Here is a 27,897-nt window from a genome sequence, read left to right on the forward strand (position 1 = left end):
AGTGCCGCACTGTCGGAGAGTCAGTACTGAGGGAGAGCCGCACTGTCGGAGAGTCAGTACTGAGGGTGCGCCGCACTGTCGGAGAGTCAGTACTGAGGGAGCGCCGCACTGTCGGAGAGTCAGTACTGAGGGAGTGCCGCACTGTCGGAGAGTCAGTGCTGAGGGAGTGCCGTACTGTCGGAGGGTCAGGGCTGAGGGAGTGCCGCACTGTCGGAGAGTCAGTGCTGAGGGAGCGACGCACTGTCGGAAAATGAACGAAAAAAATGATAATCGCTTTTTGTCACAAGTACGCTTCAAATGAAGTTACTGTGAAAAGCCCCTAGTCGCCACATTCCGGCACCTATTCGGGGAGCCTGGTACGGGAATTGAACCGTGCTGCTGGCCTGCCTTGGTCTGCTTTCAAAGCCAGCGATTTGGCCCTGTGCTAAACTTGCCGCACTGTCGGAGGATCAGTACTGAGGGAGCGCCGCACTGTCGGAGAGTCAGTACTGAGTGAGCGCCGCACTGTCGGAGAGTTAGTACTGAGGGAGCGCCGCACTGTCCGAGAGTCAGTACTGAGGGAGCGCCGCACTGTCCGAGGGTCAGTGCTGAGGGAGTGCCACACTGTCGGAGGGTCAGTACTGAGGGAGCGCCGCACTGTCGGAGGGTCAGTACTGAGGGTGCGCCGCACTGTTGGAGGGTCAGTACTGAGTGAGCGCCGCACTGTCGGAGGGTCAGTGCTGAGGGAGTGCTGCACTGTGGGAGGGTCAGTGCTGAGGGAGTGCCACACTGTCAGAGAGTATGTACTGAGGGAGTGGCGCACTGTCGGAGGGTCAGTACTGAGGGAGCGGCGCACTGTCGGTGAGTCAGTACTGAGGGAGTGGCGCACTGTTGGAGGGTCAGTACTGAGGGAGTGTTGCATTGTCGGAGGGGCTGTACTGAGGTGAGGGAGTGTCGCACTGTCGGAGGGTCAGTACTGAGGGAGCGCCGCACTGTTGGAGGGTCAGTTCTGAGGGAGCACCGCACTGTCGGACCGTCAGAATTTAGGGAGCACCGCACTGTTGGAGGGTCAGCACAGAGGGAGCGGCGCACTGTCAGAGGTTCAGTACTGAGGGAGCTCCGCACTGTCAGATGTTCAGTACAGAGGGAGCGGCGCACTGTCGGAGGGTCAGTACTGAGGGAGTGCTGCACTGTCAGAGGGTCAGTACTGAGGGAGAGCTGCACTGTCAGAGGGTCAGTACTGAGGGAGTGCTGCACTGTCAGAGGGTCAGTACTGAGGGAGTGCTGCACTGTCAGAGGGTCAGTACTGAGGGAGTGCAGCACTGTCAGAGGGTCAGTACTGAGTGAGCGCTGCAATGTTGGAGGGTCAGTACTGAGGGAGCGGCGCACTGTCGGAGAGTCAGTACTGAGGGAGCGGCTCACTGTTGGAGGGACAGTACTGAGGGAGTGCTGCATTGTCGGAGGGGCTGTACTGAGGTGAGGGAGTGCCACACTGTCGGAGGGTCAGTACTGAGGGAGTGCTGCACTGTCAGAGGGTCAGTACTGAGGGAGTGCTGCACTGTCAGAGGGTCAGTACTGAGGGAGTGCAGCACTGTTAGAGGGTCAGTACTGAGGGAGCGCTGCAATGTTGGAGGGTCAGTACTGAGGGAGCGGCGGACTGTCGGAGAGTCAGTACTGAGGGAGCGGCTCACTGTTGGAGGGTCAGTACTGAGGGAGTGCTGCATTGTCGGAGGGGCTATACAGAGGTGAGGGAGTGCCACACTGTCGGAGGGTCAGTACTGAGGGAGTGCTGCACTGTCAGAGGGTCAGTACTGAGGGAGCACCGCACTGTCGGAGGGTCAGTACTGAGGGAGCGCCGCACTGTCGGAGGGTCAGTACTGAGGGAGCGCCGCACTGCCGGAGGGTCAGTAATGAGGGAGCGCCGCACTGTCGGAGGGTCAGTTCTGAGGGAGCACCGCACTGTTGGAGGGTCAGTACTGAGGGAGCGCCGCACTGTCGGAGAGTCAGTACTGAGGGAGCGCCGCACTGTCGGACGGTCAGTCCTGAGGGAGCGCCGCACTGTCGGAGGGTCAGTACTGAGGGAGTGCCGCACTGTCAGCGGGTCAGTACTGAGGGAGTGCTGCACTGTCAGTGGGTCAGTACTGAGGGAGTGCTGCACTGTCAGAGGGTCAGTACTGAGGGAGTGCTGCACTGTCAGCGGGTCAGTACTGAGGGAGTGCTGCACTGTCAGTGGGTCAGTACTGAGGGAGTGCTGCACTGTCAGAGGGTCAGTACTGAGGGAGTGCTGCACTGTCAGAGGGTCAGTACTGAGGGAGTGCAGCACTGTCAGAGGGTCAGTACTGAGGGAGCCCCGCACTGTCAGTGGGTCAGTACTGAGGGAGCACCGCACTGTCAGAGGGTCAGTACTGAGGGAGCACTGCACTGTCGGAGGGTCAGTACTGAGTGAGCGCCGCACTGTCGGAGGGTCAGTACTGAGGCAGCGCCGCACTGTCGGAGGGTCAGTACTGAGGGAGCGCCGCACTGTCGGAGGGTCAGTTCTGAGGCAGCACCGCACTGTTGGAGGGTCAGTACTGAGGGAGCGCCGCACTGTCGGAGAGTCAGTACTGAGGGAGCGCCGCACTGTCGGAGGGTCAGTACTGAGGGAGCGCCGCACTGTCGGAGGGTCAGTACTGAGGGAGTGCCGCACTGTCAGCGGGACAGTACTGAGGGAGTGCTGCACTGTCAGAGGGTCAGTACTGAGGGAGTGCTGCACTGTCAGAGGGTCAGTACTGAGGGAGTGCTGCACTGTCAGAGGGTCAGTACTGAGGGAGTGCAGCACTGTCAGAGGGTCAGTACTGAGGGAGCACCGCACTGTCAGAGGGTCAGTACTGAGGGAGCACTGCACTGTCAGAGGGTCAGTACTGAGGGAGCGCCGCACTGTCGGAGGGTCAGTACTGAGGGAGCGCCGCACTGTCGGAGGGTCAGTACTGAGGGAGTGCCGCACTGTCGGACGGTCAGTACTGAGGGAGCGCCGCACTGTCGGAGGGTCAGTACTGAGGGAGCGTCGCATTGTCGGAGAGTCAGTACTGAGGGAGCGCCGCACTGCTGGAGGGTCAGTACTGAGGGAGCGCCGCACTGTCGGAGGATCAGTTCTGAGGCAGCACCGCACGGTTGGAGGGTCAGTACTGAGGGAGCTCCGCACTGTCAGAGGGTCAGTACTGAGGGAGCGCCGCACTGTCGGAGGATCAGTTCTGAGGCAGCACCGCACGGTTGGAGTGTCAGTACTGAGGGAGCTCCGCACTGTCAGAGGGTCAGTACTGAGGGAGCTCCGCACTGTCAGAGGGTCAGTACAGAGGGATCACCGCACTGTTGGAGGGTCAGTACAGAGGGATCACCGCACTATCAGAGGATCAGTACAGAGGGATCACCGCACTATCAGAGGATCAGTACTGTCGATGGTTTTCAGTGGGTGTTGTCCCCTCATTGCTCCCTCTCTTTTTCAGTGTTCATCTGTTCGTACATGATCCTTGCTCCTGTCTTTGGTTACCTGGGTGATCGTTACAACAGGAAGAGGATCATGAGTTTTGGAATATTGTTTTGGTCGGCAATGACCCTGTTGAGCTCCTTCGTCCCGCAACATGTAAGGACTGCACATACCTCCCATACCACCCCTCACTCCCACACCGCCCCTCACTCCCACACCGCCCCTCACTCCCATACCACCCCTCACTCCCACACCGCCCCTCACTCCCACACCGCCCCTCACTCCCACACCGCTCCTCACTCCCACACCACCCCTCACTCCCACACCACCCCTCACTCCCACTCCGCCCCTCACTCCCACACCACCCCTCACTCCCATACCACCCCTCACTCCCACACCGCCCCTCACTCCGACACCGCCTCTCACTCCCACACCACCCCTCACTCCCACACCGCCCCTCACTCCCACTCCGCCCCTCACTCCCACACTGCCCCTCACTCCCACACCACCCCTCACTCCCACACCGCTCCTCACTCCCACACCGCCCCTCACTCCCATACCACCCCTCACTCCCACACCGCCCCTCACTCCCACACCGCCCCTCACTCCCACACCGCCCCTCACTCCCACTCCGCCCCTCACTCCCACACCGCCCCTCACTCCCACACCACCCCTCACTCCCACACCGCCCCTCACTCCCACACCGCCCCTCACTCCGACACCGCCTCTCACTCCCACACCACCCCTCACTCCCACACCGCCCCTCACTCCCACACCGCTCCTCACTCCCACACCGCCCCTCACTCCCACACCGCCCCTCACTCCCACACCGCCCCTCACTCCCACACCACCCCTCACTCCCACACCGCTCCTCACTCCGACACCGCCCCTCACTCCCACACCGCCCCTCACTCCCACACCGCTCCTCACTCCCACACCACCCCTCACTCCCACACCACCCCTCACTCCCACACCGCCCCTCACTCCCACTCCGCCCCTCACTCCCACACCGCCCCTCACTCCCACACCACCCCTCACTCCCACACCACCCCTCACTCCCACACCACCCCTCACTCCCACACCGCCCCTCACTCCCACACCGCCCCTCACTCCCACACCACCCCTCACTCCCACACCACCCCTCACTCCCACACCACCCCTCACTCCCACACCGCCCCTCACTCCCACACCACCCCTCACTCCCATACCACCCCTCACTCCCACTGCACCCCTCACTCCCACACCGCCCCTCACTCCCACACCGCCCCTCACTCCCACTCCACCCCTCACTCCCACACCGCCCCTCACTCCCACACCGCCCCTCACTCCGACACCGCCCCTCACTCCCACACCGCCCCTCACTCCCACACCACCCCTCACTCCCACTCCGCCCCTCACTCCCACACCACCCCTCACTCCCACACCGCCCCTCACTCCCACACCGCCCCTCACTCCCACACCGCCCCTCACTCCCACACCGCCCCTCACTCCCACACCGCCCCTCACTCCCACACCGCCCCTCACTCCCACACCGCCCCTCACTCCCACACCGCCCCTCACACCCACACCGCCCCTCACTCCCACTCCGCCCCTCACTCCCACACTGCCCCTCACTCCCACACCGCCCCTCACTCCCACACCGCCCCTCACTCCCACTCCGCCCCTCACTCCCACACCACCCCTCACTCCCACACCACCCCTCACTCCCACACCACCCCTCACTCCCACACCGCCCCTCACTCCCACACCGCCCCTCACTCCCATACCACCCCTCACTCCCACACCGCCCCTCACTCCCACACCACCCCTCACTCCCACACCACCCCTCACTCCCACACCGCCCCTCACTCCCACACCGCCCCTCACTCCCACACCACCTCTCACTCCCACACCACCCCTCACTCCCACACCACCCCTCACTCCCACACCACCCCTCACTCCCACACCGCTCCTCACTCCGACACCGCCCCTCACTCCCACACCACCCCTCACTCCCACACCGCCCCTCACTCCCACACCGCTCCTCACTCCCATACCACCCCTCACTCCCACACCGCCCCTCAGTCCCACACCGCCCCATACCCCTCACTCCCACACCGCCCCATACCCCTCACTCCCACACCGCCCCTCAGTCCCACACCGCCCCTCACTCCCACTCCGCCCCTCACTCGCACACCGCCCCTCACTCCCACTCCGCCCCTCACTCCCACTCCGCCCCTCACTCCCACACCGCCCCTCACTCCCACACCGCCCCTCACTCCCACACCGCCCCTCACTCCCACACCACCCCTCAGTCCCACACCGCTCCTCACTCCCACACCGCCCCATACCCCTCACTCCCACACCACCCCTCACTCCCACACCGCCCCTCAGTCCCACACCGCCCCTCACTCCCACTCCGCCCCTCACTCCCACACCGCCCCTCACTCCCACACCGCCCCTCACTCCCACTCCGCCCCTCACTCCCACACCGCCCCTCACTCCCACACCGCCCCTCACTCCCACACCGCCCCTCACTCCCACACCACCCCTCACTCCCACACCACCCCTCGCTCCCACACCGCCCCTCACTCCCACACCGCCCCTCACTCCCACACCGCCCCTCACTCCCACACCGCCCCTCACTCCCATACCACCCCTCACTCCCACACCGCCCCTCACTCCCACTGCACCCCTCACTCCCACACCACCCCTCACTCCCACACCGCCCCTCACTCCCATACCACCCCTCACTCCCACACCACCCCTCACTCCCACACCACCCCTCACTCCCACACCACCCCTCACTCCCACACCACCCCTCACTCCCACACCACCCCTCACTCCCACACCGCCCCTCACTCCCATACCACCCCTCACTCCCACACCGCCCCTCACTCCCACTGCACCCCTCACTCCCACACCACCCCTCACTCCCACACCACCCCTCACTCCCACACCACCCCTCACTCCCACACCGCCCCTCACTCCCACACCACCCCTCACTCCCACACCACCCCTCACTCCCACACCACCCCTCACTCCCACACCGCCCCTCACTCCCACACCGCCCCTCACTCCCACACCGCCCCTCAGTCCCACACCGCCCCTCAGTCCCACACCGCCCCTCAGTCCCACACCGCCCCTCACTCCCACACCGCCCCTCACTCCCACACCGCCCCTCACTCCCACACCGCCCCTCACTCCCACACCGCCCCTCACTCCCACTCCTTCCCTCACTCCCACACCACCCCTCACTCCCACTCCGCCCCTCACTCCCACACCGCCCCTCACTCCCACACCGCCCCTCACTCCCACTCCGCCCCTCACTCCCACTCCGCCCCTCACTCCCACTCCGCCCCTCACTCCCACACCGCCCCTCACTCCCACACCGCCCCTCACTCCCACTCCGCACCTCACTCCCACTCCGCCCCTCACTCCCACACCACCCCATACCCCTCACTCCCACACCGCCCCTCACTCCCACACCGCCCCTCACTCCCACTCCGCCCCTCACTCCCACACCACCCCTCACTCCCACACCGCCCCTCACTCCTACACCACCCCTCACCCCCACACCACGCCTCACTCCCACACCACCCCTCACTCCCACACCGCCCCTCACTCCCACTCCGCCCCTCACTCCCACACCTCTCCTCACTCCCACACCGCTCCTCACTCCCACACCGCCCCTCACTCCCACACCGCCTCTCACTCCCACACCGCCCCTCACTCCCACTCCGCCCCTCACTCACACACCGCCCCTCACTCCCACACCACCCCTCACTCCCACACCGCCCCTCACTCCCACACCGCCCCTCACTCCCACACCACTCCTCACTCCCACACCGCCCGTCACTCCCACACCACCCCTCACTCCCACACCACGCCTCACTCCCACACCACCCCTCACTCCCACACCGCCCCTCACTCCCACACCGCCCCTCACTCCCACACCACGCCTCACTCCCACACCGCCCGTCACTCCCACACCGCCCCTCACTCCCTCACCGCCCCTCACTCCCACACCGCCCCTCACTCCCACACCACTCCTCACTCCCACACCGCCCGTCACTCCCACACCGCCCCTCACTCCCTCACCACCCCTCACTCCCACACCGCCCCTCACTCCCACACCACCCCTCACTCCCACACCGCCCCTCACTCCCACACCGCCCCTCACTCCCACACCGCCCCTCACTCCCACACCGCCCCTCACCCCCACACCGCCTCATACCCCTCACTCCCACACCGCCCCTCACTCCCACACCGCTCCTCACTCCCACTCCGCCCCTCACTCCCACTCCGCCCCTCACTCCCACTCCGCCCCTCACTCCCACACCGCCCCTCACTCCCACACCGCCCCTCACTCCCACACCGCCCCTCACTCCCACACCACCCCTCACTCCCACACCACCCCTCACTCCCACACCACCCCTCACTCCCACACTGCCCCATACACCTCACTCTCACACCGCCCCTACCCCTCACTCCCACTCCGCCCCATACCCCTCACTCCGACACAGCCCCATACCCCTCACTCCCACACCGCCCCTACCCCTCACTCCCTCTCCGCCCTACCCCTCACTCCCACTCCGCCCCTACCCCTCACTCCCACACCGCCCCATACCCCTCACTCCCACTCCGCCCCTACCCCTCACACCTACTCCGCCCCTACCCCTCACTCCCACTCCGCCCCTACCCCTCACACCTACTCCGCCCCTACCCCTCACTCCCACACCACCCCTACCCCTCACTCCCACACCGCCCCATACCCCTCACTCCCACACCGCCCCTACCCCTCACTCCCACACCGCCCCTACCCCTCACTCCCACACCGCCCCATACCCCTCACTCCCACACCGCCGCATACCCCTCACTCCCACACCGCCCCATACCCCTCACTCCCACACCACCCCTACCCCTCACTGCCACACCACCCCTTACCCCTAACTCCCACACCGCCCCATACCCCTCACTCCCACACCGCCCCTACCCCTCACTCCCACACCGCCCCATACCCCTCACTCCCACCCCACCCCTACCCCTCACTCCCACAGCGCCCCTACCCCTCACTCCTACACCACCCCATACCCCTCACTCCCACACCGCACCATACCCCTCACTCCCACTCCGCCCCATACCCCTCACTCCCACACCGCCCCATACCCCTCACTCCGACACCGCCCCATACCCCTCACTCCCACACCGTCCTACCCCTCACTCCCACTCCGCCCCTACCCCTCACTCCCACATCGCCCCATACCCGTCACTCCCACTCCGCCCCTACCCCTCACTCCCACACCGCCCCTCACTCCCACACCGCCCCTCACTCCCACACCGCCCCTCACTCCCACACCGCCCCTCACTCCCACACTGCCCCATATCCCTCACTCCCACATCGCCCCATACCCGTCACTCCCACTCCGCCCCTACCCCTCACTCCCACACTGCCCCATATCCCTCACTCCCACATCGCCCCATACCCCTCACTCCCACTCCGCCCCATACCCCTCACTCCCACTCCGCCCCTCACTCCCACACCACCCCATACCCCTCACTATCACATCGCCCCATATCCCTCACTCCCACATCGCCCCATACCCCTCACTCCCACTCCGCCCCGACCCCTCACTCCCACATCGCCCCATACCCCTCACTCCCACACCGCCCCATACCCCTCACTCCCACACCGCCCCATACCCCTCACTCCCACACCGCCCCTACCCCTCACTCCCACACCGCCCCATACCCCTCACTCCCACACCGCCCCTACCCCTCACTCCCACATCGCCCCATACCCCTCACTCTCACTCCGCCCCTACCCCTCACCCCCACTCCGCCCCTACCCCTCACTCCCACACCGCCCCATACCCCTCACTCCCACATCGCCCCATACCCCTCACTCCCACACTGCCCCTACCCCTCACACCCACTCCGCCCCTACCCCTCACTCCCACACCGCCCCATACCCCTCACACCCACTCCGCCCCTACCCCTCACTCCCACACCGCCCCTACCCCTCACTCCCACACCGCCCCTACCCCTCACTCCCACACCGCCCCTACCCCTCACTCCCACACCGCCCCTCATTCCCACACCGCCCCATACCCCTCACTCCCACACCGCCCCTACCCCTCACTCCCACACCGCCCCTCACTCCCACACCGCCCCTACCCCTCACTCCCACTCCGCCCCTACCCCTCACTCCCACACCGCCCCTACCCGTCACTCCCACTCCGCCCCTACCCCTCACTCCCACTCGCCCCTACCCCTCACTCCCACACCGCCCCTCATTCCCACACCGCCCCATACCCCTCACTCCCACACCGCCCCTACCCCTCACTCCCACACCGCCCCTCACTCCCACACCGCCCCTACCCCTCACTCCCACTCCGCCCCTACCCCTCACTCCCACACCGCCCCTACCCGTCACTCCCACTCCGCCCCTACCCCTCACTCCCACACCGCCCCTACCCGTCACTCCCACTCCGCCCCTACCCCTCACTCCCACACCGCCCCTACCCGTCACTCCCACACCGCCCCATACCCCTCACTCCCACACCGCCCCTACCCCTCACTCCCACACCGCCCCTCACTCCCACACCGCCCCTACCCCTCACTCCCACTCCGCCCCTACCCCTCACTCCCACACCACCCCATAACCCTCACTCCCACACCGCCCCTACCCCTAACTCCCACTCCGCCCCACCCCTCACTCCCACACCGCCCCATACCCCTCACTCCCACACCGCCCCATACCCCTCACTCCCACACCGCCCCTACCCCTCACATCCACTCCGCCCCTACCCCTCACTCCCACACCGCCCCTACCCCTCACTCCCACTCCCCCCCTACCCCTCACACCTACTCCGCCCCTACCCCTCACTCCCACACCACCCCATACCCCTCACTCCCACTCCGCCCCTACCCGTCACTCCCACACCGCCCCTACCCCTAACTCCCACTCCGCCCCACCCCTCACTCCCACACCGCCCCATACCCCTCACTCCCACACCGCCCCATACCCCTCACTCCCACACCGCCCCTACCCCTCACACCCACTCCGCCCCTACCCCTCACTCCCACACCGCCCCTACCCCTCACTCCCACTCCCCCCCTACCCCTCACACCTACTCCGCCCCTACCCCTCACTTCCACACCACCCCATACCCCTCACTCCCACTCCGCCCCTACCCGTCATTCCCACACCGCCCCATACCCCTCACACCTACTCCGCCCCTACCCCTCACTCCCACACCGCGCCTCACTCCCACACCGCCCCATACCCCTCACTCCCACACCGCCCCTACCCCTCACTCCCACTCCCCCCCCTACCCCTCACACCTACTCCGCCCCTACCCCTCACTCCCACACCGCCCCATACCCCTCACTCCCACACCGCCCCTACCCCTCACTCCCACTCCGCCCCTACCCCTCACTCCCACACCACCCCATACCCCTCACTCCCACACCGCCCCATACCCCTCACTCCCACACCGCCCCATACCCCTCACTCCCACACCGCCCCTACCCCTCACTCCCACTCCGCCCCTACCCCTCACTCCCACACCGCCCCTACCCCTCACTCCCACACCGCCCCATACCCCTCACTCCCACACCGCCCTTACCCCTCACTCCCACACCGCCCCATACCCCTCACTCCCACACCGCCCCTACCCCTCACACCCACTCCGCCCCTACCCCTCACTCCCACACCGCCCCTACCCCTCACTCCCACTCCGCCCCTACCCCTCACTCCCACACCGCCCCATACCCCTCACTCCCACACCGTCCCATACCCCTCACACCTACTCCGCCCCTACCCCTCACTCCCACACCACCCCATACCCCTCACTCCCACACCGCCCCTCACTCCCACACCGCCCTTACCCCTCACTCCCACACCGCCCCATACCCCTCACTCCCACACCACCCCTACCCCTCACTCCCACACCGCCCCATACCCCTCACTCCCACACCGACCCTACCCCTCACTCCCACACCGCCGCATACCCCTCACTCCCACACCACCCCATACCCCTCACTCCCACACCGCCCCTCACTCCCACACCGCCCTTACCCCTCACTCCCACACCGCCCCATACCCCTCACTCCCACACCGCCCCATACCCCTCACTCCCACACCGCCCCATACCCCTCACTCCCACACCACCCCTTCACTCCCACACCGCCCCTACCCCTCACTCCCACACCGCCCCTACCCCTCACTCCCACACCACCCCTCACTCCCACACCGCCCCATACCCCTCACTCCCACACCGCCCCTACCCCTCACTCCCACACCGCCCCATACCCCTCACTCCCACACCGCCCCTACCCCTCACTCCCACTCCGCCACTACCCCTCACTCCCACACCGCCCCTCACTCCCACACCGCCCCTCACTCCCACACCGCCCCTCACTCCCACACCGCCCCAAACCCCTCACTCCCACACCGCCCCATACCCCTCACTCCCACACCGCTCCATACCCCTCACTCCCACTCCGCCCCGACCCCTCACTCCCACACCGCCCCTCACTCCCGCACCGCCCCATACCCCTCACTCCCACACCGCCCCTACCCCTCACTCCCACACCGCCCCTACCCCTCACTCACACTCGGCCCCTACTCCTCACTCCTACACCGCCCTTCACTCCCACACCGCCCCTACCCCTCAATCCCACACCGCCCCTACCCCTCACTCCCACACCGCCCCTACCCCTCAATCCCACACCGCCCCTACCCCTCAATCGCACACCACCCCTCACTCCCACACCGCCCCTACCCCTCACTCCCACTCCGCCCCTACCCCTCACTCCCACACCGCCCCATACTCCTCACTCCCACATCGCCCCATACCCCTCACTCCCACACTGCCCCATACCCCTCACTCCCACTCCGCCCCTACCCCTCACTCCCACACCGCCCCTACCCCTCACTCCCACACCGCCCCTCATTCCCACACCGCCCCATACCCCTCACTCCCACACCACCCCTCACTCCCACACCGCCCCATACCCCTCACTCCCACACCGCCCCTACCCCTCACTCCCACACCGCCCCAGATCCCTCACTCCCACTCCGCCCCATACCCCTCACTCCCACACCGCCCCTACCCCTCACTCCCACACCGCCCCATACCCCTCACTCCCACGCCGCCCCATACCCCTCACTCCCACACCGCCCCTACCCCTCACTCCCACACCACCCCTTCCCCTCACTCCCACACCGCCCCTACCCCTCACTCCCACACCGCCCCTACCCCTCACTCCCACACCACCCCTACCCCTCACTCCCACACCGCCCCTACCCCTCACTCCCACACCGCCCCATACGCCTCACTCCCACACCGCCCCTACCCCTCACTCCCACTCCGCCACTACCCCTCACTCCCACACCGCCCCTCACTCCCACACCGCCCCTCACTCCCACACCGCCCCAAACCCCTCACTCCCACACCGCCCCATACCCCTCACTCCCACACCGCTCCATACCCCTCACTCCCACACCGCCCCATACCCCTCACTCCCACTCCGCCCCGACCCCTCACTCCCACACCGCCCCTCACTCCCACACCACCCCATACCCCTCACTCCCACACCGCCCCTACCCCTCACTCCCAGAACGCCCCATACCCCTCACTCCCACACCGCCCCTACCCCTCACTCCCACTCCGCCCCTACTCCTCACTCCTACACCGCCCCTCACTCCCACAGCGCCCCATACCCCTCACTCCCACACCGCCCCTACCCCTCAATCCCACACCGCCCCATACCCCTCACTCCCACACCACCCCTCACTCCCACACCGCCCCATACCCCTCACTCCCACTCCGCCCCATACCCCTCACTCCCACACCGCCCCTACCCCTCACTCCCACACCGCCCCATACCCGTCACTCCCACACCGCCCCTACCCCTCACTCCGACACCGCCCCATACCCCTCACTCCCACAGAGCCCCATACGCCTCACTCCCACACCGCCCCTACCCGTCACTCCCACTCCGCCCCTACCCCTCACTCCCACACCGCCCCATACCCCTCACTCCCACACCGCCCCATACCCCTCACTCCCACACCGCCCCTACCCCTCACTCCCACACCGCCCCATACCCCTCACTCCCACACCGCCCCTCACTCTCACACCGCCCCTACCCCTCACTCCCACACCGCCCCTACCCATCACTCCCACACCGCCCCTACCCCTCACTCCCACACCACCCCTACCCGTCACTCCCACACCGCCCCTACCCGTCACTCCCACACTGCCCCTACCCCTCACTCCCATACCGCCCCATACCCCTCACTCCCACACTGCCCCTACCCCTCACTCCCACACCGCCCCATACCCCTCACTCCCACACCGCCCCTACCCCTCACTCCCACACCGCCCCTACCCCTCACTCCCACACCGCCCCTCCCCCTCACTCCCACATCGCCCCTCACTCCCACACCGCCCCATACCCCTCACTCCCACACCGCCCCTCACTCCCACACCGCCCCATACCCCTCACTCCCACACCGCCCCGTACCCCTCACTCCCACACCACCCCATACCCCTCACTCCCACACCTCCCCAGTCTCTCTCTCTCCCCAGTCTCTCTCTCTCTCTCTCTCTCTCTCTCCCTCGCAGTCTCTCTCTCTCCCTCGCAGTCTCTCTCTCCCTCCCAGTCTCTCTCTCTCTGTCCCCAGTCTCTCTCTCTCTCTCTCCCTCCCCAGTCTCTCTCTCTCTCTCCCTTCCCAGCCTCTCTCTCTCCCTCCCCAGCCTCTCTCTCTCCCTCCCTCCTCTCTCTCCCTCCCTCCTCTCTCTCCCTCCCTCCTCTCTCTCCCTCCCTCCTCTCTCTCCCTCCCTCCTCTCTCTCCCTCCCTCCCCCGTCTCTCTCTCCCTCCCCCCGTCTCTCTCTCCCTCTCCCCCCCCAGCCCCTCTCTCTCTCTTCCCAGTCTCTCTCTCTTCCCAGTCTCTCTTTCTTCCCAGTCTCTCTCTCTTCCCAGTCTCTCTCTCCCATCTCTCTCTCTCTCCCGTCTCTCTCTCTCTCGCTCTCTCTCCCGTCCCTCTCTCTCTCTCCCCATCCGACTCTCTCTCTCTCCCCCCCCGTCTCTCTCCCCCCCGTCTCTCTCTCTCCCCCCTGTCTCTCTCTCTCTCCCCCCGTCTCTCTCTCTCCCCCCCGTCTCTCTCTCTCCCCCCCGTCTCTCTCTCTCCCCCCTGTCTCTCTCTCCCCCCTGTCTCTCTCTCCCCCCCGTCTCTCTCTCCCCCCCGTCTCTCTCTCTCCCCCCCGTCTCTCTCTCTCCCCCCTGTCTCTCTCTCCCCCCCGTCTCTCTCTCTCCCCCCTGTCTCTCTCTCCCCCCGTCTCTCTCTCCCCCCCGTCTCTCTCTCTCCCCCCCGTCTCTCTCTCTCCCCCCCGTCTCTCTCTCTCCCCCCCGTCTCTCTCTCTCCCCCCCGTCTCTCTCTCTCCCCCCCTTCTCTCTCTCTCCCCCCCGTCTCTCTCTCTCCCCCCCGTCTCTCTCTCTCCCCCCCGTCTCTCTCTCTCCCCCCCGTCTCTCTCTCTCCCCCCCGTCTCTCTCTCTCCCCCCCGTCTCTCTCTCTCCCCCCGTCTCTCTCTCTCCCCCCCGTCTCTCTCTCTCCCCCCCGTCTCTCTCTCTCCCCCCGTCTCTCTCTCTCCCCCCCGTCTCTCTCTCTCCCCCCGTCTCTCTCTCTCCCCCCCCGTCTCTCTCTCTCCCCCCCGTCTCTCTCTCTCCCCCCCGTCTCTCTCTCTTCCCCCCCCCGTCTCTCTCTCTCCCCCCCGTCTCTCTCTCTCCCTGTCTCCTCCCTCTCTCTTCTCTTGCTTTTGGCATCTCTCTCTCACTCACACACTGTCTCCCTCTCTCTCCCTCAGTATTTCTGGGCTCTGCTCTTCACCCGGGGCCTGGTGGGTATCGGAGAAGCCAGTTATTCCACCATTGCCCCCACGATCATCGCAGACCTCTTTGTGGGAGACGTCAGGAGCCGCATGTTATCCATCTTCTACTTTGCAATCCCCGTTGGCAGGTATGTGGCATTCAGGGTGGAGCCAAATTGTCACAGTGAGCCACTGGCTTTACTCCGTATCGAACCCCGTTTAGTACCTGTCCTGGGAGTGTATGATGAGGACAGTGTAGAGGGAGCTTTACTCTGTATCTAACCCCGTGCTGTACCTGTCCTGGGAGTGTTTGATGGGGACAGTGTAGAGGGAGCTTTACTCTGTATCTAACCCCGTGCTGTACCTGTCCTAGGAGTGTTTGATGGGGACAGTGTAGAGGGAGCTTTACTCTGTATCTAACCCCGTGCTGTACCTGTCCAGGGAGTGTTTGATGGGGACAATGTAGAGGGAGATTTACTCTGTATCTAACCCCGTGCTGTACCTGTCCTGGGAGTGTTTGATGGGGACAGTGTAGAGGGAGCTTTACTCTGTATCTAATCCTATGCTGTACCTGTCCTGGGAATGTTTGATAGGGAGAGTGTAGAGGGGGCTTTACCCTGTATCTAACCCCGTGTTGTACCTGTCCTGGGAGTGTTTGATGGGGACAGTGTAGTGGGAGCTTTACTGTGTATCTAACCCCATGCTGTACCTGTCCTGGGAGTGTTTGATGAGGACAGTGTAGAGGGAGCTTTACTCTGTATCTAACCCCGTGCTGTACCTGTCCTGGGAGTGTTTGATGGGGACAGTGTAGCGGGAGCTTTACTCTGTATCTAACCCCGTGCTGTACCTGTCCTGGGAGTGTTTCATGGGGACAGTGTAGAGGGAGCTTTACTCTGTATCTAACCTCGTGCTGTACCTGTCCTGGGAGTGTTTGATGGGGACAGTGTAGCGGGAGCTTTACTCTGTATCTAACCCCGTGCTGTACCTGTCCTGGGAGTGTTTCATGGGGACAGTGTAGAGGGAGCTTTACTCTGTATCTAACCCCGTGCTGTACCTGTCCTGGGAGTGTTTGATGGGGACAGTGTAGCGGGAGCTTTACTCTGTATCTAACCCCGTGCTGTACCTGTCCTGGGAGTGTTTGATGGGGACAGTATAGCGGGAGCTTTACTGTGTATCTAACCCCATGCTGTACCTGTCCTGGGAGTGTTTGATGGGGACAGTGTAGAGGGAGCTTTACTCTGTATCTAAACCCGTGCTGTACCTGTCCTGGGAGTGTTTGATGGGGACAGTGTAGCGGGAGCTTTACTCTGTATCTAACCCCGCGCTGTACCTGTCCTGGGAGTGTTTCATGGGGACAGTGTAGAGGGAGCTTTACTCTGTATCTAACCCCATGCTGTACCTGTCCTGGGAGTGTTTCATGGGGACAGTGTAGAGGGAGCTTTACTCTGTATCTAACCTCGTGCTGTACCTGTCCTGGGAGTGTTTGATGGGGACAGTGTAGAGGGAGCTTTACTGTGTATCTAACCCCGTGCTGTATGGGTCCTGGCAGTGTTCGATGGGGACAGTGCAGAGGGAGCTTTGCTCTGTATCTAACCCCGTGCTGTACCTGTCCAGGGAGTGTTTGATGGGGTCAGTGTAGAGGGAGATTTACTCTGTATCTAGCCCCGTGCTGTACCTGTCCTGGTAGTGTTTGATGGGGACAGTGTCGAGGGAGCTTCACTGTGTATCTAACCCCGTGCTGCCATGTCCTAGGAGTGTTTGATGGGTACAGTGTAGAGGGAGCTTTACTCTGTATCTAACCCCATGCTGTACCTGCCCTGGGAGTGTTCGATGGTGACAGTGTAGAGGGAGCTTTACTCTGTATCTAACCCCATGCTGCACCTGCCCTGGGAGTGTTTGATGGCGACAGTGTAGAGGGAGCTTTACTCTGTATCTAACCCCGTGCTGTACCTGTCCTGGGAGTGTTTGATGGGGACAGTGTAGAGGGAGCTTTACTCTGTATCTAACCCCGTGCTGTGCGTGTCCTGGGAGTGTTTGATGGGGACAGAGTAGAGGGAGATTTACTGTGTATCTAACCCCGTGCTGTACCTGTCCTGGGAGTGTTTGATGGGGACAGTGTAGAGGGAGCTTTACTCTGTATCTAACCCCGTGCTGTACCTGTCCTGGGAGTGTTTGATGGGGACAGTGTAGAGGGAGCTTTACTCTGTATCTAATCCCCGTGCTTTACCTGTCCTGGGAGTGTTTGATGGGGACAGTGTAGAGGGAGCTTTACTCTGTATCTAACCCCGTGCTGTGCCTGTCCTGGGAGTGTTTGATGGGAACAGTGTAGAGGGAGCTTTACTCTGTATCTAACCCCGTGCTGTGCCTGTCCTGGGAGTGTTTGATGGGAACAGTGTAGAGGGAGCTTTACTCTGTATCTAACCCCGTGCTGTACCTGTCCTGGGAGTGTTTGATGGGGACAATGTAGAGGGAGATTTACTCTGTATCTAACCCCGTGCTGCACCTGTCCTGGGAGTGTTTGATGGGGACAGTGTAGAGGGAGCTTTACCCTGTATCTAACCCCGTGCTGTACCTGTCCTGGGAATGTTTGCTGTGGACAGTGTAGAGGCAGCTTTATTCTGTATCTAACCCCGTGCTGTACCTGTTTAGCGAGTGTTTGATGGGGACAGTGTTGAGGGACCTTTACTCTGTATCTAACCCCGTGCTGTACCTGTTTAGCGAGTGTTTGATGGGGACAGTGTAGAGGGAGCTTTACTCTGTATCTAACCCCGTGCTGTGCCTGTCCTGGGAGTGTTTGATGGGAACAGTGTAGAGGGAGCTTTACTCTGTATCTAACCCCGTGCTGTGCCTGTCCTGGGAGTGTTTGATGGGAACAGTGTAGAGGGAGCTTTACTCTGTATCTAACCCCGTGCTGTACCTGTCCTGGGAGTGTTTGATGGGGACAATGTAGAGGGAGATTTACTCTGTATCTAACCCCGTGCTGCACCTGTCCTGGGAGTGTTTGATGGGGACAGTGTAGAGGGAGCTTTACCCTGTATCTAACCCCGTGCTGTACCTGTCCTGGGAATGTTTGCTGTGGACAGTGTAGAGGGAGCTTTACTGTGTATCTAACCCCATGCTGTACCTGTCCTGGGAGTGTTTGATGGGGACAGTGTAGAGGGAGCTTTACTCTGTATCTAAACCCGTGCAGTACCTGTCCTGGGAGTGTTTGATGGGGACAGTGTAGCGGGAGCTTTACTCTGTATCTTACCCTGTGCTGTACCTGTCCTGGGAGTGTTTCATGGGGACAGTGTAGAGGGAGCTTTACTCTGTATCTAACCTCGTGCTGTACCTGTCCTGGGAGTGTTTGTTGGGGACAGTGTAGCGGGAGCTTTACTCTGTATCTAACCCCGTGCTGTACCTGTCCTGGGAGTGTTTCATGGGGACAGTGTAGAGGGAGCTTTACTCTGTATCTAACCCCGTGCTGTACCTGTCCTGGGAGTGTTTGATGGGGACAGTGTAGCGGGAGCTTTACTGTGTATCTAACCCCATGCTGTACCTGTCCTGGGATTGTTTGATGAGGACAGTGTAGAGGGAGCTTTACTCTGTATCTAACCCCGTGCTGTACCTGTCCTGGGAGTGTTTGATGGGGACAGTGTAGCGGGAGCTTTACTGTGTATCTAACCCCATGCTGTACCTGTCCTGGGAGTGTTTGATGGGGACAGTGTAGAGGGAGCTTTACTCTGTATCTAAACCCGTGCTGTACCTGTCCTGGGAGTGTTTGATGGGGACAGTGTAGCGGGAGCTTTACTCTGTATCTAACCTCGTGCTGTACCTGTCCTGGGAGTGTTTCATGGGGACAGTGTAAAGGGAGCTTTACTCTGTATCTAACCTCGTGCTGTACCTGTCCTGGGAGTGATTGATGGGGACAGTGTAGCGGGAGCTTTACTCTGTATCTAACCCCGTGCTGTACCTGTCCTGGGAGTGTTTGATGGGGATAGTGTAGCGGGAGCTTTACTCTGTATCTAACCCCGTGCTGTACCTGTCCTGGGAGTGTTTCATGGGGACAGAGTAGAGGGAGCTTTACTCTGTATCTAACCCCGTGCTGTTCCTGTCCGGGGAGTGTTTGATGGGGACAGTGTCGAGGGAGCTTTACTCTGTATCTAACCCCGTGCTGTACCTGTCCTGGGAGTGTTTCATGGGGACAGTGTAGAGGGGGCTTTACTCTGTATGTGACCCCGTGCTGTACCTGTCCTGGGAGTGTTTGATGGGGGCAGTGTAGAGGGAGCTTTAATCTGTATCTAACCCCGTGCTGTACCTGTCCTGGGAGTGTTTGATGGGGACAGTGTAGAGGGAGCTTTACTCTGTATCTAACCCCGTGCTGTACCTGTCCTGGGAGTGTTTGATGGGGACAGTGTAGAGGGAGCTTTAATCTGTATCTAACCCCGTGCTGTACCTGTCCTGGGAGTGTTTGATGGGGACAGACCATGAGGGTGTTCTATATATTACGGTTCTGACAGGAAAGACATTTTTGGAATTGGGACATGTCGATGGTTTCAGCCTTTAGTTATTTCACCTTTTTCTTTGCCTCCTCCTCCCCCTTCTCCATCCAGCGGCTTGGGATATATAGTGGGATCGAAAGTGGCAGACATCGCAGACGATTGGCATTGGGCACTGAGGGTGAGACTCTCTATGATCTTGCCTCCACCCTCTCCTTGTGTTTTGTTCTCCTGTCTCAGCCCCACTCTCCTGACCACTCCCCGTATCTCTCGATTAGACTCGAAAAGCTCTCTCTTTTTTAAAATGTATTTTATTACAAACATGTATCAAAACAGGTTACAATAAATAAACACCCCGGGAAACACACTTCCCAGCAATCAACTATACAGTCTGTACACAGACAGCTCCTCAAATACGGTCACAATCATCCCCCACCTTTCCTCAAACCCTCCTGCTGAGTCCCTTAGCTCATACTTTATCTTCTGTAACCTCAGGAAGTCGTACCCAACCAAGCCGCCACCCCCGGTGGCGATGCCGACCGCCACTCCAGCAAAATTCGCCGCCGTGCAATCAGCGAGGCGAAGGCCACGACATCGGCCTTCCTCCTCTCCATGAGCTCCGGCTTCTCTGATACCCCAAATATCGCCACCAAAGGATCCGGCTCCACCTCCTCCTCCACTATCCTGGCTAAGACCGCGAACATTCCCACCAAGAATCTTCCCAATTTTTCACAACCCCAAAACATGTGCGCGTGATTCGCTGGCCCCCGCCATCACCTCTCACACTCACCTCCCCCCTGAAAGAACCCACTCATTCTCGCCCGAGACCTATGCACTCTGTGCACCACCTTAAACTGTATCAGGCTCATCCTTGCACAAGAGGACATCCCGTTTACCCTTCGCAGTGCCTCACTCCATACTCCCCTCCCAACTTCGCTTCCCATTTCTCCTTGATCTTCACCACCCGCTCGCCTCTCTGCTCCCCCAGCCACTTGTATATATCCCCAATTCTTCCCTCCCCTTCCACTCCGGAAGCAGCAGTCACTCCAGCAGGGTGTATCCCGGCAACCTAGGGAACCCCCACCAGACCTTTCGGGCAAAGTCTCTAACCTGCAGATACCTGAATCCACTCCCCCTCGGCAGCTCTACCCTCTCCCAACCAGAGGGGCTGGTTTAGCACAGGGCTAAATCGCTGGCTTTTAAAGCAGACGAAGGCAGGCCAGCAGCACGGTTCAATTCCCGTACCAGCCTCCCTGAACAGGCGCCGGAATGTGGCGACTAGGGGCTTTTCACAGTAACTTCATTGAAGCCTACTTGTGACAATAAGCGATTTTCATTTCATTTTTCATTCATTTCTTAGCTCCCAAGACTAGCGAACCCTTCCTCCAAATACAGATCCCTCACCTTGACCAGCCCCACTTCCTCCACCTCCTGTATTCACTATCCATCCCCCCCCCCCGGCCCCCCCGACTCAAACCCATGATTCTCGCACAGCGGCGTTAGCACCGACATCCCTTCCACCCTAAAATGCCTCCTCAGCTGATTCCATATCTTCACCGTGGACTACACCATTGGGCTCCCTGAATACCTACTCGGAGCCATCGGCAACGCTGCCGTTACCATAGACCTCAAACTAGACCTCTAAAAGCTCTCTTTGCCTCAGTCTGAAACATACTCCATAACTGAGCGCCAATAACCCTCCGAGGTTGTGAATTCCAAAGGTTGACAGTCCTCTTAGCAAGACATTTCTCTTCAGCTCAGTCCAAAATGGCCGCCTCCTTATCCTGAACCTGTGTCGCTCCGCATGTTTTAAAGTTCACAGCCTGGTCGGGAGAGGACAAGCTCTCATCTTTATCTAACCCCGACTTAAATATATCGCCCTAATTCGCCTTGACTACCCTTTCGGGTCACGTGTTGTCATATCCTCTCCCCTCTCAGGTGCAGGATGGGATATTGTTCACAATTCTTGTTACTTGTTGACTTGTTCCTTACATATGCAACTGCTTTGCTACAGAGAAGGAGTCTCCCTCAGCCCTGACCCTCCAACAGTGCAGCACTCCCTCAGTCCTGACCCTCAGACAGTGCAGGGCTCCCTCAGTCCTGACCCTCTGACACTGCAGGGCTCCCTCAGTACTGACCGTCCGACAGTGCGGTGCTCGCTCAGTCCTGACCCTCCGACAGTGAGGTGCTCCCTCAGTCCTGACCCTCCGACAGTGCAGCACTCCCTCAGTCCTGACCCTCAGACAGTGCAGCACTCCCTCAGTCCTGACCCTCAGACAGTGCAGGGCTCCCTCAGTACTGACCCTCCGACAGTGCAGCACTCCCTCAGTCCTGACCCTCAGACAGTGCAGGGCTCCCTCAGTACTGACCGTCCGACAGTGCGGTGCTCGCTCAGTCCTGACCCTCCAACAGTGCGGTGCTCCCTCAGTCCTGACCCTCCGACAGTGCGGCGCTCCCTCAGTCCTGACCCTCAGACAGTGCAGGGCTTCCTCAGTCCTGACCCTCTGACACTGCAGGGCTCCCTCAGTACGGACCCTCCGACAGTGCGGTGCTCTCTCAGTCCTGACCCTCCGACTGTGTGGTGCTCTCTCAGTCCTGACCCTCCGACTGTGCGGCGCTCCCTCAGTACTGACCCACTGACAGTGCGGTGCTCCCTCAGTACTGACCCTCCGACAGAGCGGCACTCCCTCAGTACTGACCCTCCGACAGCGCGGCGCTCCCTCAGTACTGACCCTCCGACAGTGCGGTGCTCCCTCAGTACTGACCCTCTGACAGTGCAGGGCTCCCTCAGTACTGACCCTCCGACAATGCGGCGCTCCCTCAGAACTGACCCTCACTACTGTGTATTTGTCTCCCCCCTGCCCCTTTAGGTGACTCCAGCTCTGGGGCTGATTGCTGTGTTGTTGCTGGTATTTGTGGTGACAGAGCCTCCAAGGGGAGCATTGGAGCGAGGGTCAGAACGGGCACTCGTCTACACATCCTGGTTAACTGACGTGAAAGATCTCTGCTCAAAGTAAGTGTTGGTTTCATTCTGTTACAGCCCCATTCCCCACTCCACTAGAGACCGGGCAAAAGGACAGTGTATCTAACACACTGTAATACTGTCCCAGAGGGGGAAAGGACAGTGTATCTAACACACTGTGACACCCAGTCCCAGAGGGGGAAAGGACAGTGTATCTAACACACTGTGACACCTGGTCCCAGAGGGGGAAAGGACAGTGTATCTAACACACTGTGGCACCCAGTCCCAGAGAGGGAAAGGACAGTGTATCTAACTCACTGTGACACCCGGTCTCAGAGGGGGAATGGACAGTGTATCTAACACACTGTGACACCCGGTCCCAGAGGGGGAAAGGACAGCGTGTCAAACACACTGTGACACCCAGTCCCAGAGAGGGAAAGGACAGTGTATCTAACACACTGTGACCCTGTCCCAGAGGGAGAAAGGACAGTGTATCTAACACTGTGACACCCAGCCCCAGCGGGGGAAAGGACAGTGTATCTAACACACTGTGACACCCAGTCCCAGAGGGGGAAAGGACGGTGTATCTAACACACTGTGACCCTGTCCCAGAGGGAGAAAGGACAGTGTATCTAACACTGTGACACCCAGCCCCAGCGGGGGAAAGGACAGTGTATCTAACACACTGTGACACGCGGTCCCAGAGGGGGAAAGGACAGTGTATCTAACACACTGTGACACCCGGTCCCAGAGGGGGAAAGGACAGTGTATCTAACACACTGTGACACCCAGTCCCAGAGGGGGTAAAGACAGTGTATCTAACACACTGTGACACCCGGTCCCAGAGGGGGAAGGGACAGTGTATCTAACACATTGTGACACCCAGTCCCAGAAGGGGTAAGGACAGTGTATCTAACACACTGTGATACCCGGTGCCAGAGGGGGAAAGGACTGTGTATCTAACACACTGTGACACCCAGTCCCAGAGGGGGAAAGGACAGTGTATCTAACACACTGTGACACACAGTCACAGAGGGAGAAAGGACCGTGTATCTAACACACTGTGACACCCGGTCCCAGAGGGGGAAAGGATAGTGTATCTAACACACTGTGACAACCAGTCCCAGAGGGGAAAAGGACGGTGTATCTAACACACTGTGACACCCGGTCCCAGAGGGGGAAAGGACAGTGAATCTAACACACTGTGACACCCGGTCCCAGAGGGGGAAAGGACAGTGTATCTAACACACTGTGACACCCAGTCCCAGTGGGGGAAAGGACAGTGTATTTAACACACTGTGACACCCAGTCCCAGAACGGGAAAGGACAGTGTATCTAACGCACTGTGACACCCGGTCCCAGAGGGGGAAAGGACAGTGTATCTAACACACTGTGACACCGAGTCCCAGAGGGGGAAAGGACAGTGTATCTAACACACTGTGACACCCGGTCCCAGAGGGGGAAAGGACAGTGTATCTAACACACTGTGACACCCGGTCCCAGAGGGGGAAAGGACAGTGTATCTAACACACTGTGAGGCCCGGTCCCAGAGGGGGAAAGGACAGTGTATCTAACACACTGTGACACCCGGTCCCAGAGGTGGAAAGGACAGTGTATCTAACACACTGTGACACCCGGTCCCAGAGGGGGAAAGGACAGTGTATCTAACACACTGTGACACCAGGTCCCAGAGGGGGAAAGGACAATGTATCTAACACACTGTGACACCCAGTCCCAGAGGGGGAAAGGACAGTGTATCTAACACACTGTGACACCCGGTCCCAGAGGGGGAAAGGACAGTGTATCTAACACACTGTGACACTGTCCCAGAGGGGGAAAGGACAGTGTATCTAACACACTGTGACACCCGGTCCCAGAGGGGGAAAGGACAGTGTATCTAACACACTGTGACACCCGGTCCCAGAGGGGGAAAGGACAGTGTATCTAACACACTGTGACACCCAGTCCCAGAGGGGGAAAGGACAGTGTATCTAACACACTGTGACACCCAGTCCCAGAGGGGGAAAGGACAGTGTATCTAACACACTGTGACACCCGGTCCCAGAGAGGGAAAGGACAGTGTATCTAACACACTGTGATACCCAGTCCCAGAGGGAGAAAGGACAGTGTATCTAACACACTGTGACACTGTCCCAGAGGGGGAAAGGACAGTGTATCTAACACACTGTGACACCCGGTCCCAGAGAGGGAAAGGACAGTGTATCTAACACACTGTGATACCCAGTCCCAGAGGGAGAAAGGACAGTGTATCTAACACACTGTGACACTGTCCCAGAGGGGGAAAGGACAGTGTATCTAACACACTGTGACACCCGGTCCCAGAGGGGGAAAGGACAGTGTATCTAACACACTGTGACACTCGGTCCCATAGGGGGAAAGGACGGTGTATCTAACACACTGTGACACACGGTCCCAGAGGGGGAAAGGACAGTGTATCCAACACACTGTGACACCCGGTCCCAGAGGGGGAAAGGACAGTGTATCTAACGCACTGTGACACCCGGTTGCTTCCTAATTTTTATTTTGTTCTTTTTGTGCTGGTGATTGGAGTGTGTGTCTGAGCCTGTTGACTGACAGCCCTCTCTCTCTCTCTCTCACTCTTCCACTCCCTCTACCTCCCTCCTTCCCTATTTCTCCCTCCTCCACAGCTACAGCTTCCTGCTCTCCTCCCTGGGCTTCACCTCAGTGGCATTCGTTACCGGAACCCTGGCTCTCTGGGCACCTGCGTACCTGTTCCGTGCCCAGGTGGTGCAGGGCACCATGCAACCCTGTACCAAGGGGACATGCAACTCTTTCGACAGGTAGCTTTTTCGGTCCCGCGCACAGATTTCCCCCACGGCCCAGATGCCCTGGCTGGTGTTGAGCCTGCGCACCATTGGCCCGTCCGGACAACGCCCAGGGCACTGTTTCGACACAGCCCGTGCCTGGTAACCCTTCCTCTTTTGTCCTCCACCTTCCACTTCCTGAGCGTTCCTACTGAATCCGCTTCCACCGCCCTTTCTGGCAGAACCTTCCAGGTCACGAGCTCGCTCGAACCTCTTTTCTGACCTCTCCCTCCCACCCCACAACTCTGCTGTGCGGTGATGTGGACTGTCGCCATGAATCTGACTGGAGACAGCAGTGGACAGTGTTCAAAGGGGCCTCAATTGGTCTGTGGATCTCCCACTAGCGAGTTTAGAACGGCAGTTTAGATAATAATCAAGCTTGAATAGTTTACGGAGAAGCAGATTATAGACAATTGGGAAGGTCCCTGAGATACGCCTGTGTTAATGTGCAGTCAGGGAAGCTGATAAGTGAGAGAGACAGCCGAATACAGAAGGCATTGGAATAGACATCTCTTGCTGCAGTTGTGTAGGTGAGGCCACACTTGGAGTATTGTGGGCAGTTTTGGTGTCCTTGTCTGAGGAAGAATGTTGTTGCTATGGAGGGAGCGCAGCGAAGGTTTACCAGACTGATTCCAGGGATGGCAGGACTGTGATACGAGTCGGTTTGGGTTATATTCATTGGAGTTTAGAAGAGTGAGAGTGGGTCTCATCGAAACTTACAAAGTTTTAACAGGATTAGACCGGGTTGATTCGGAAAGAATGTTCCCGATGGTGAGTCCAGAACTAGGGGTCATAGTTTGAGGATAAGGGGTAAACCTTTTGGGACTGAGGTGAGGAGAAATTTCTTCACCCAGAGAGTGGTGAATCTGTGGTATTCACGGCCACAAAAAGTAGTTGAGGCCAAAACGTTTTGTAATTTCAGGAAGGAATTAGATATAGCTCTTGGGGCTAAAGGGACCAAGGGATATGGGGGGAAGGCAGGATCAGGGTTTTGAACTTGATGATCAGCCATGATCCTAATGAATGGCAGAGCAGGCTCGAAGGGCTGAATAGCCTCCTGCTTCTATTTCCTTATGTATGTTTTGATGCGTAATCAAAGAACAACAAAGGTATAAATGCCCTGAGAAGGACGATGGGCATTTACCATCTCACGTTCTGAGATAGTGGACAGGACAGTTTCCAGCCACCATGCCTGAAGGCCAAGTCTGCAGCAAACGCGCTTCTAAGTCTTGGAGGCAAGGCAGTGCAGAAAACCTTCGTGGCAGCAGTTTTTCAAAAACGTCTTGGCTGGACCAGGAAAAAGAGGGTTCCCGGATTTGAGCATCATCCCGACATCCCGATGTGTGGTGGTTGCAGCTGGTTATTGGGTTTAGGATATTGTTTGGGGAAACAGGAGGAATCTCACAGAGCTCATGGACAAACCCAGCTTTGTGTTCCCTGGAATTCAGTTGGACGGGAGGATTTGATGGAAATTTTCAAGATCGAGGGAGTAATCGGTGGGTGTGGGGCATCAGTGGCCAGGCCCAGCATTTAATTGCCCGTTGTGAGGGTGGTGGGTGAGCCGCTGCAGTCCCGTGTGGTGTAGGTTCACCCACTGTGCTGTTGGGCAGCGAGTTCAGCGACAGTGAAGGAACGGCCGATATATTTCCAAGTCAGAACAGTGTGAGGCTTGGAGGGGAAGCTCCAGGTGTTGGGTTGAGCAAGGGGTTAGGGGGCAAAGATGGGTGGATGGAGTAAAGATGGAGATCAGTCACAACTACACTCAGTGGCAGGACAGGCTCAAAAGCGGGCTGAAAATCCACCTGTTCCTTTGACAGGCTCGAGAAGGGGCTGAATGGGCCTCCTCCTGTTCCTGTGTGACAGGCTCGAGAGGGGCTGAATGGGCCTCCTCCTGTTCCAGTGTAACAGGCTCGAGAGGGGTTGAATGGGCCTCCTCCTGTTCCTGGGTAACAGACTCGAGAGGGGCTGAATGGGTCTCCTCTTGTGCCTGCGTAACAGTCTTGAGAGGGGCTGAATAGCATCCTTCTGTTTCTCTGTAACAGGCTCGAGAGGGGCTGAATGGCCTCCTTCTGTTTCTGTGACAGGCTCCTGAGGGGCTGAAATCTTCCTGCTGGGTCGTCGGAGGTACCAGGCCTGAACACTTGTCAACACATCCTCCGCAATCCCATATCGCCAGCACACCTTCCCATGGTAACAAGTCGAGCGTGGTAGCCAACATTTGCTCAGTAACCTCTGATGCCTGTGAGTCACACGAAGGTTACAGGGATTAAAATAAATCAACACTGTCAGACGGTCAGTGCTGAGGGAGCG

The 27,897-nt window shown here is 60.2% G+C and overlaps 1 protein-coding gene across 1 annotated transcript in view; it reads left to right on the forward strand.

Annotated features, from left to right (window-relative positions):
- spns1 (SPNS lysolipid transporter 1, lysophospholipid) overlaps positions 1 to 27,897 on the forward strand; it is a 176,255-nt gene that overhangs the window by 64,170 nt on the left and 84,188 nt on the right. Inside the window, exons 3-7 of the mRNA XM_072484166.1 lie at positions 3,462 to 3,598; positions 15,299 to 15,450; positions 19,894 to 19,960; positions 22,650 to 22,792; positions 25,411 to 25,563. Coding sequence (XP_072340267.1) covers positions 3,462 to 3,598; positions 15,299 to 15,450; positions 19,894 to 19,960; positions 22,650 to 22,792; positions 25,411 to 25,563 — 652 coding nt within the window. The remainder of the gene's footprint in view (positions 1 to 3,461; positions 3,599 to 15,298; positions 15,451 to 19,893; positions 19,961 to 22,649; positions 22,793 to 25,410; positions 25,564 to 27,897) is intronic.

This window comes from Scyliorhinus torazame, chromosome 19 (genome assembly GCF_047496885.1).
Source record: "Scyliorhinus torazame isolate Kashiwa2021f chromosome 19, sScyTor2.1, whole genome shotgun sequence".
NCBI lineage: Eukaryota > Metazoa > Chordata > Chondrichthyes > Carcharhiniformes > Scyliorhinidae > Scyliorhinus > Scyliorhinus torazame.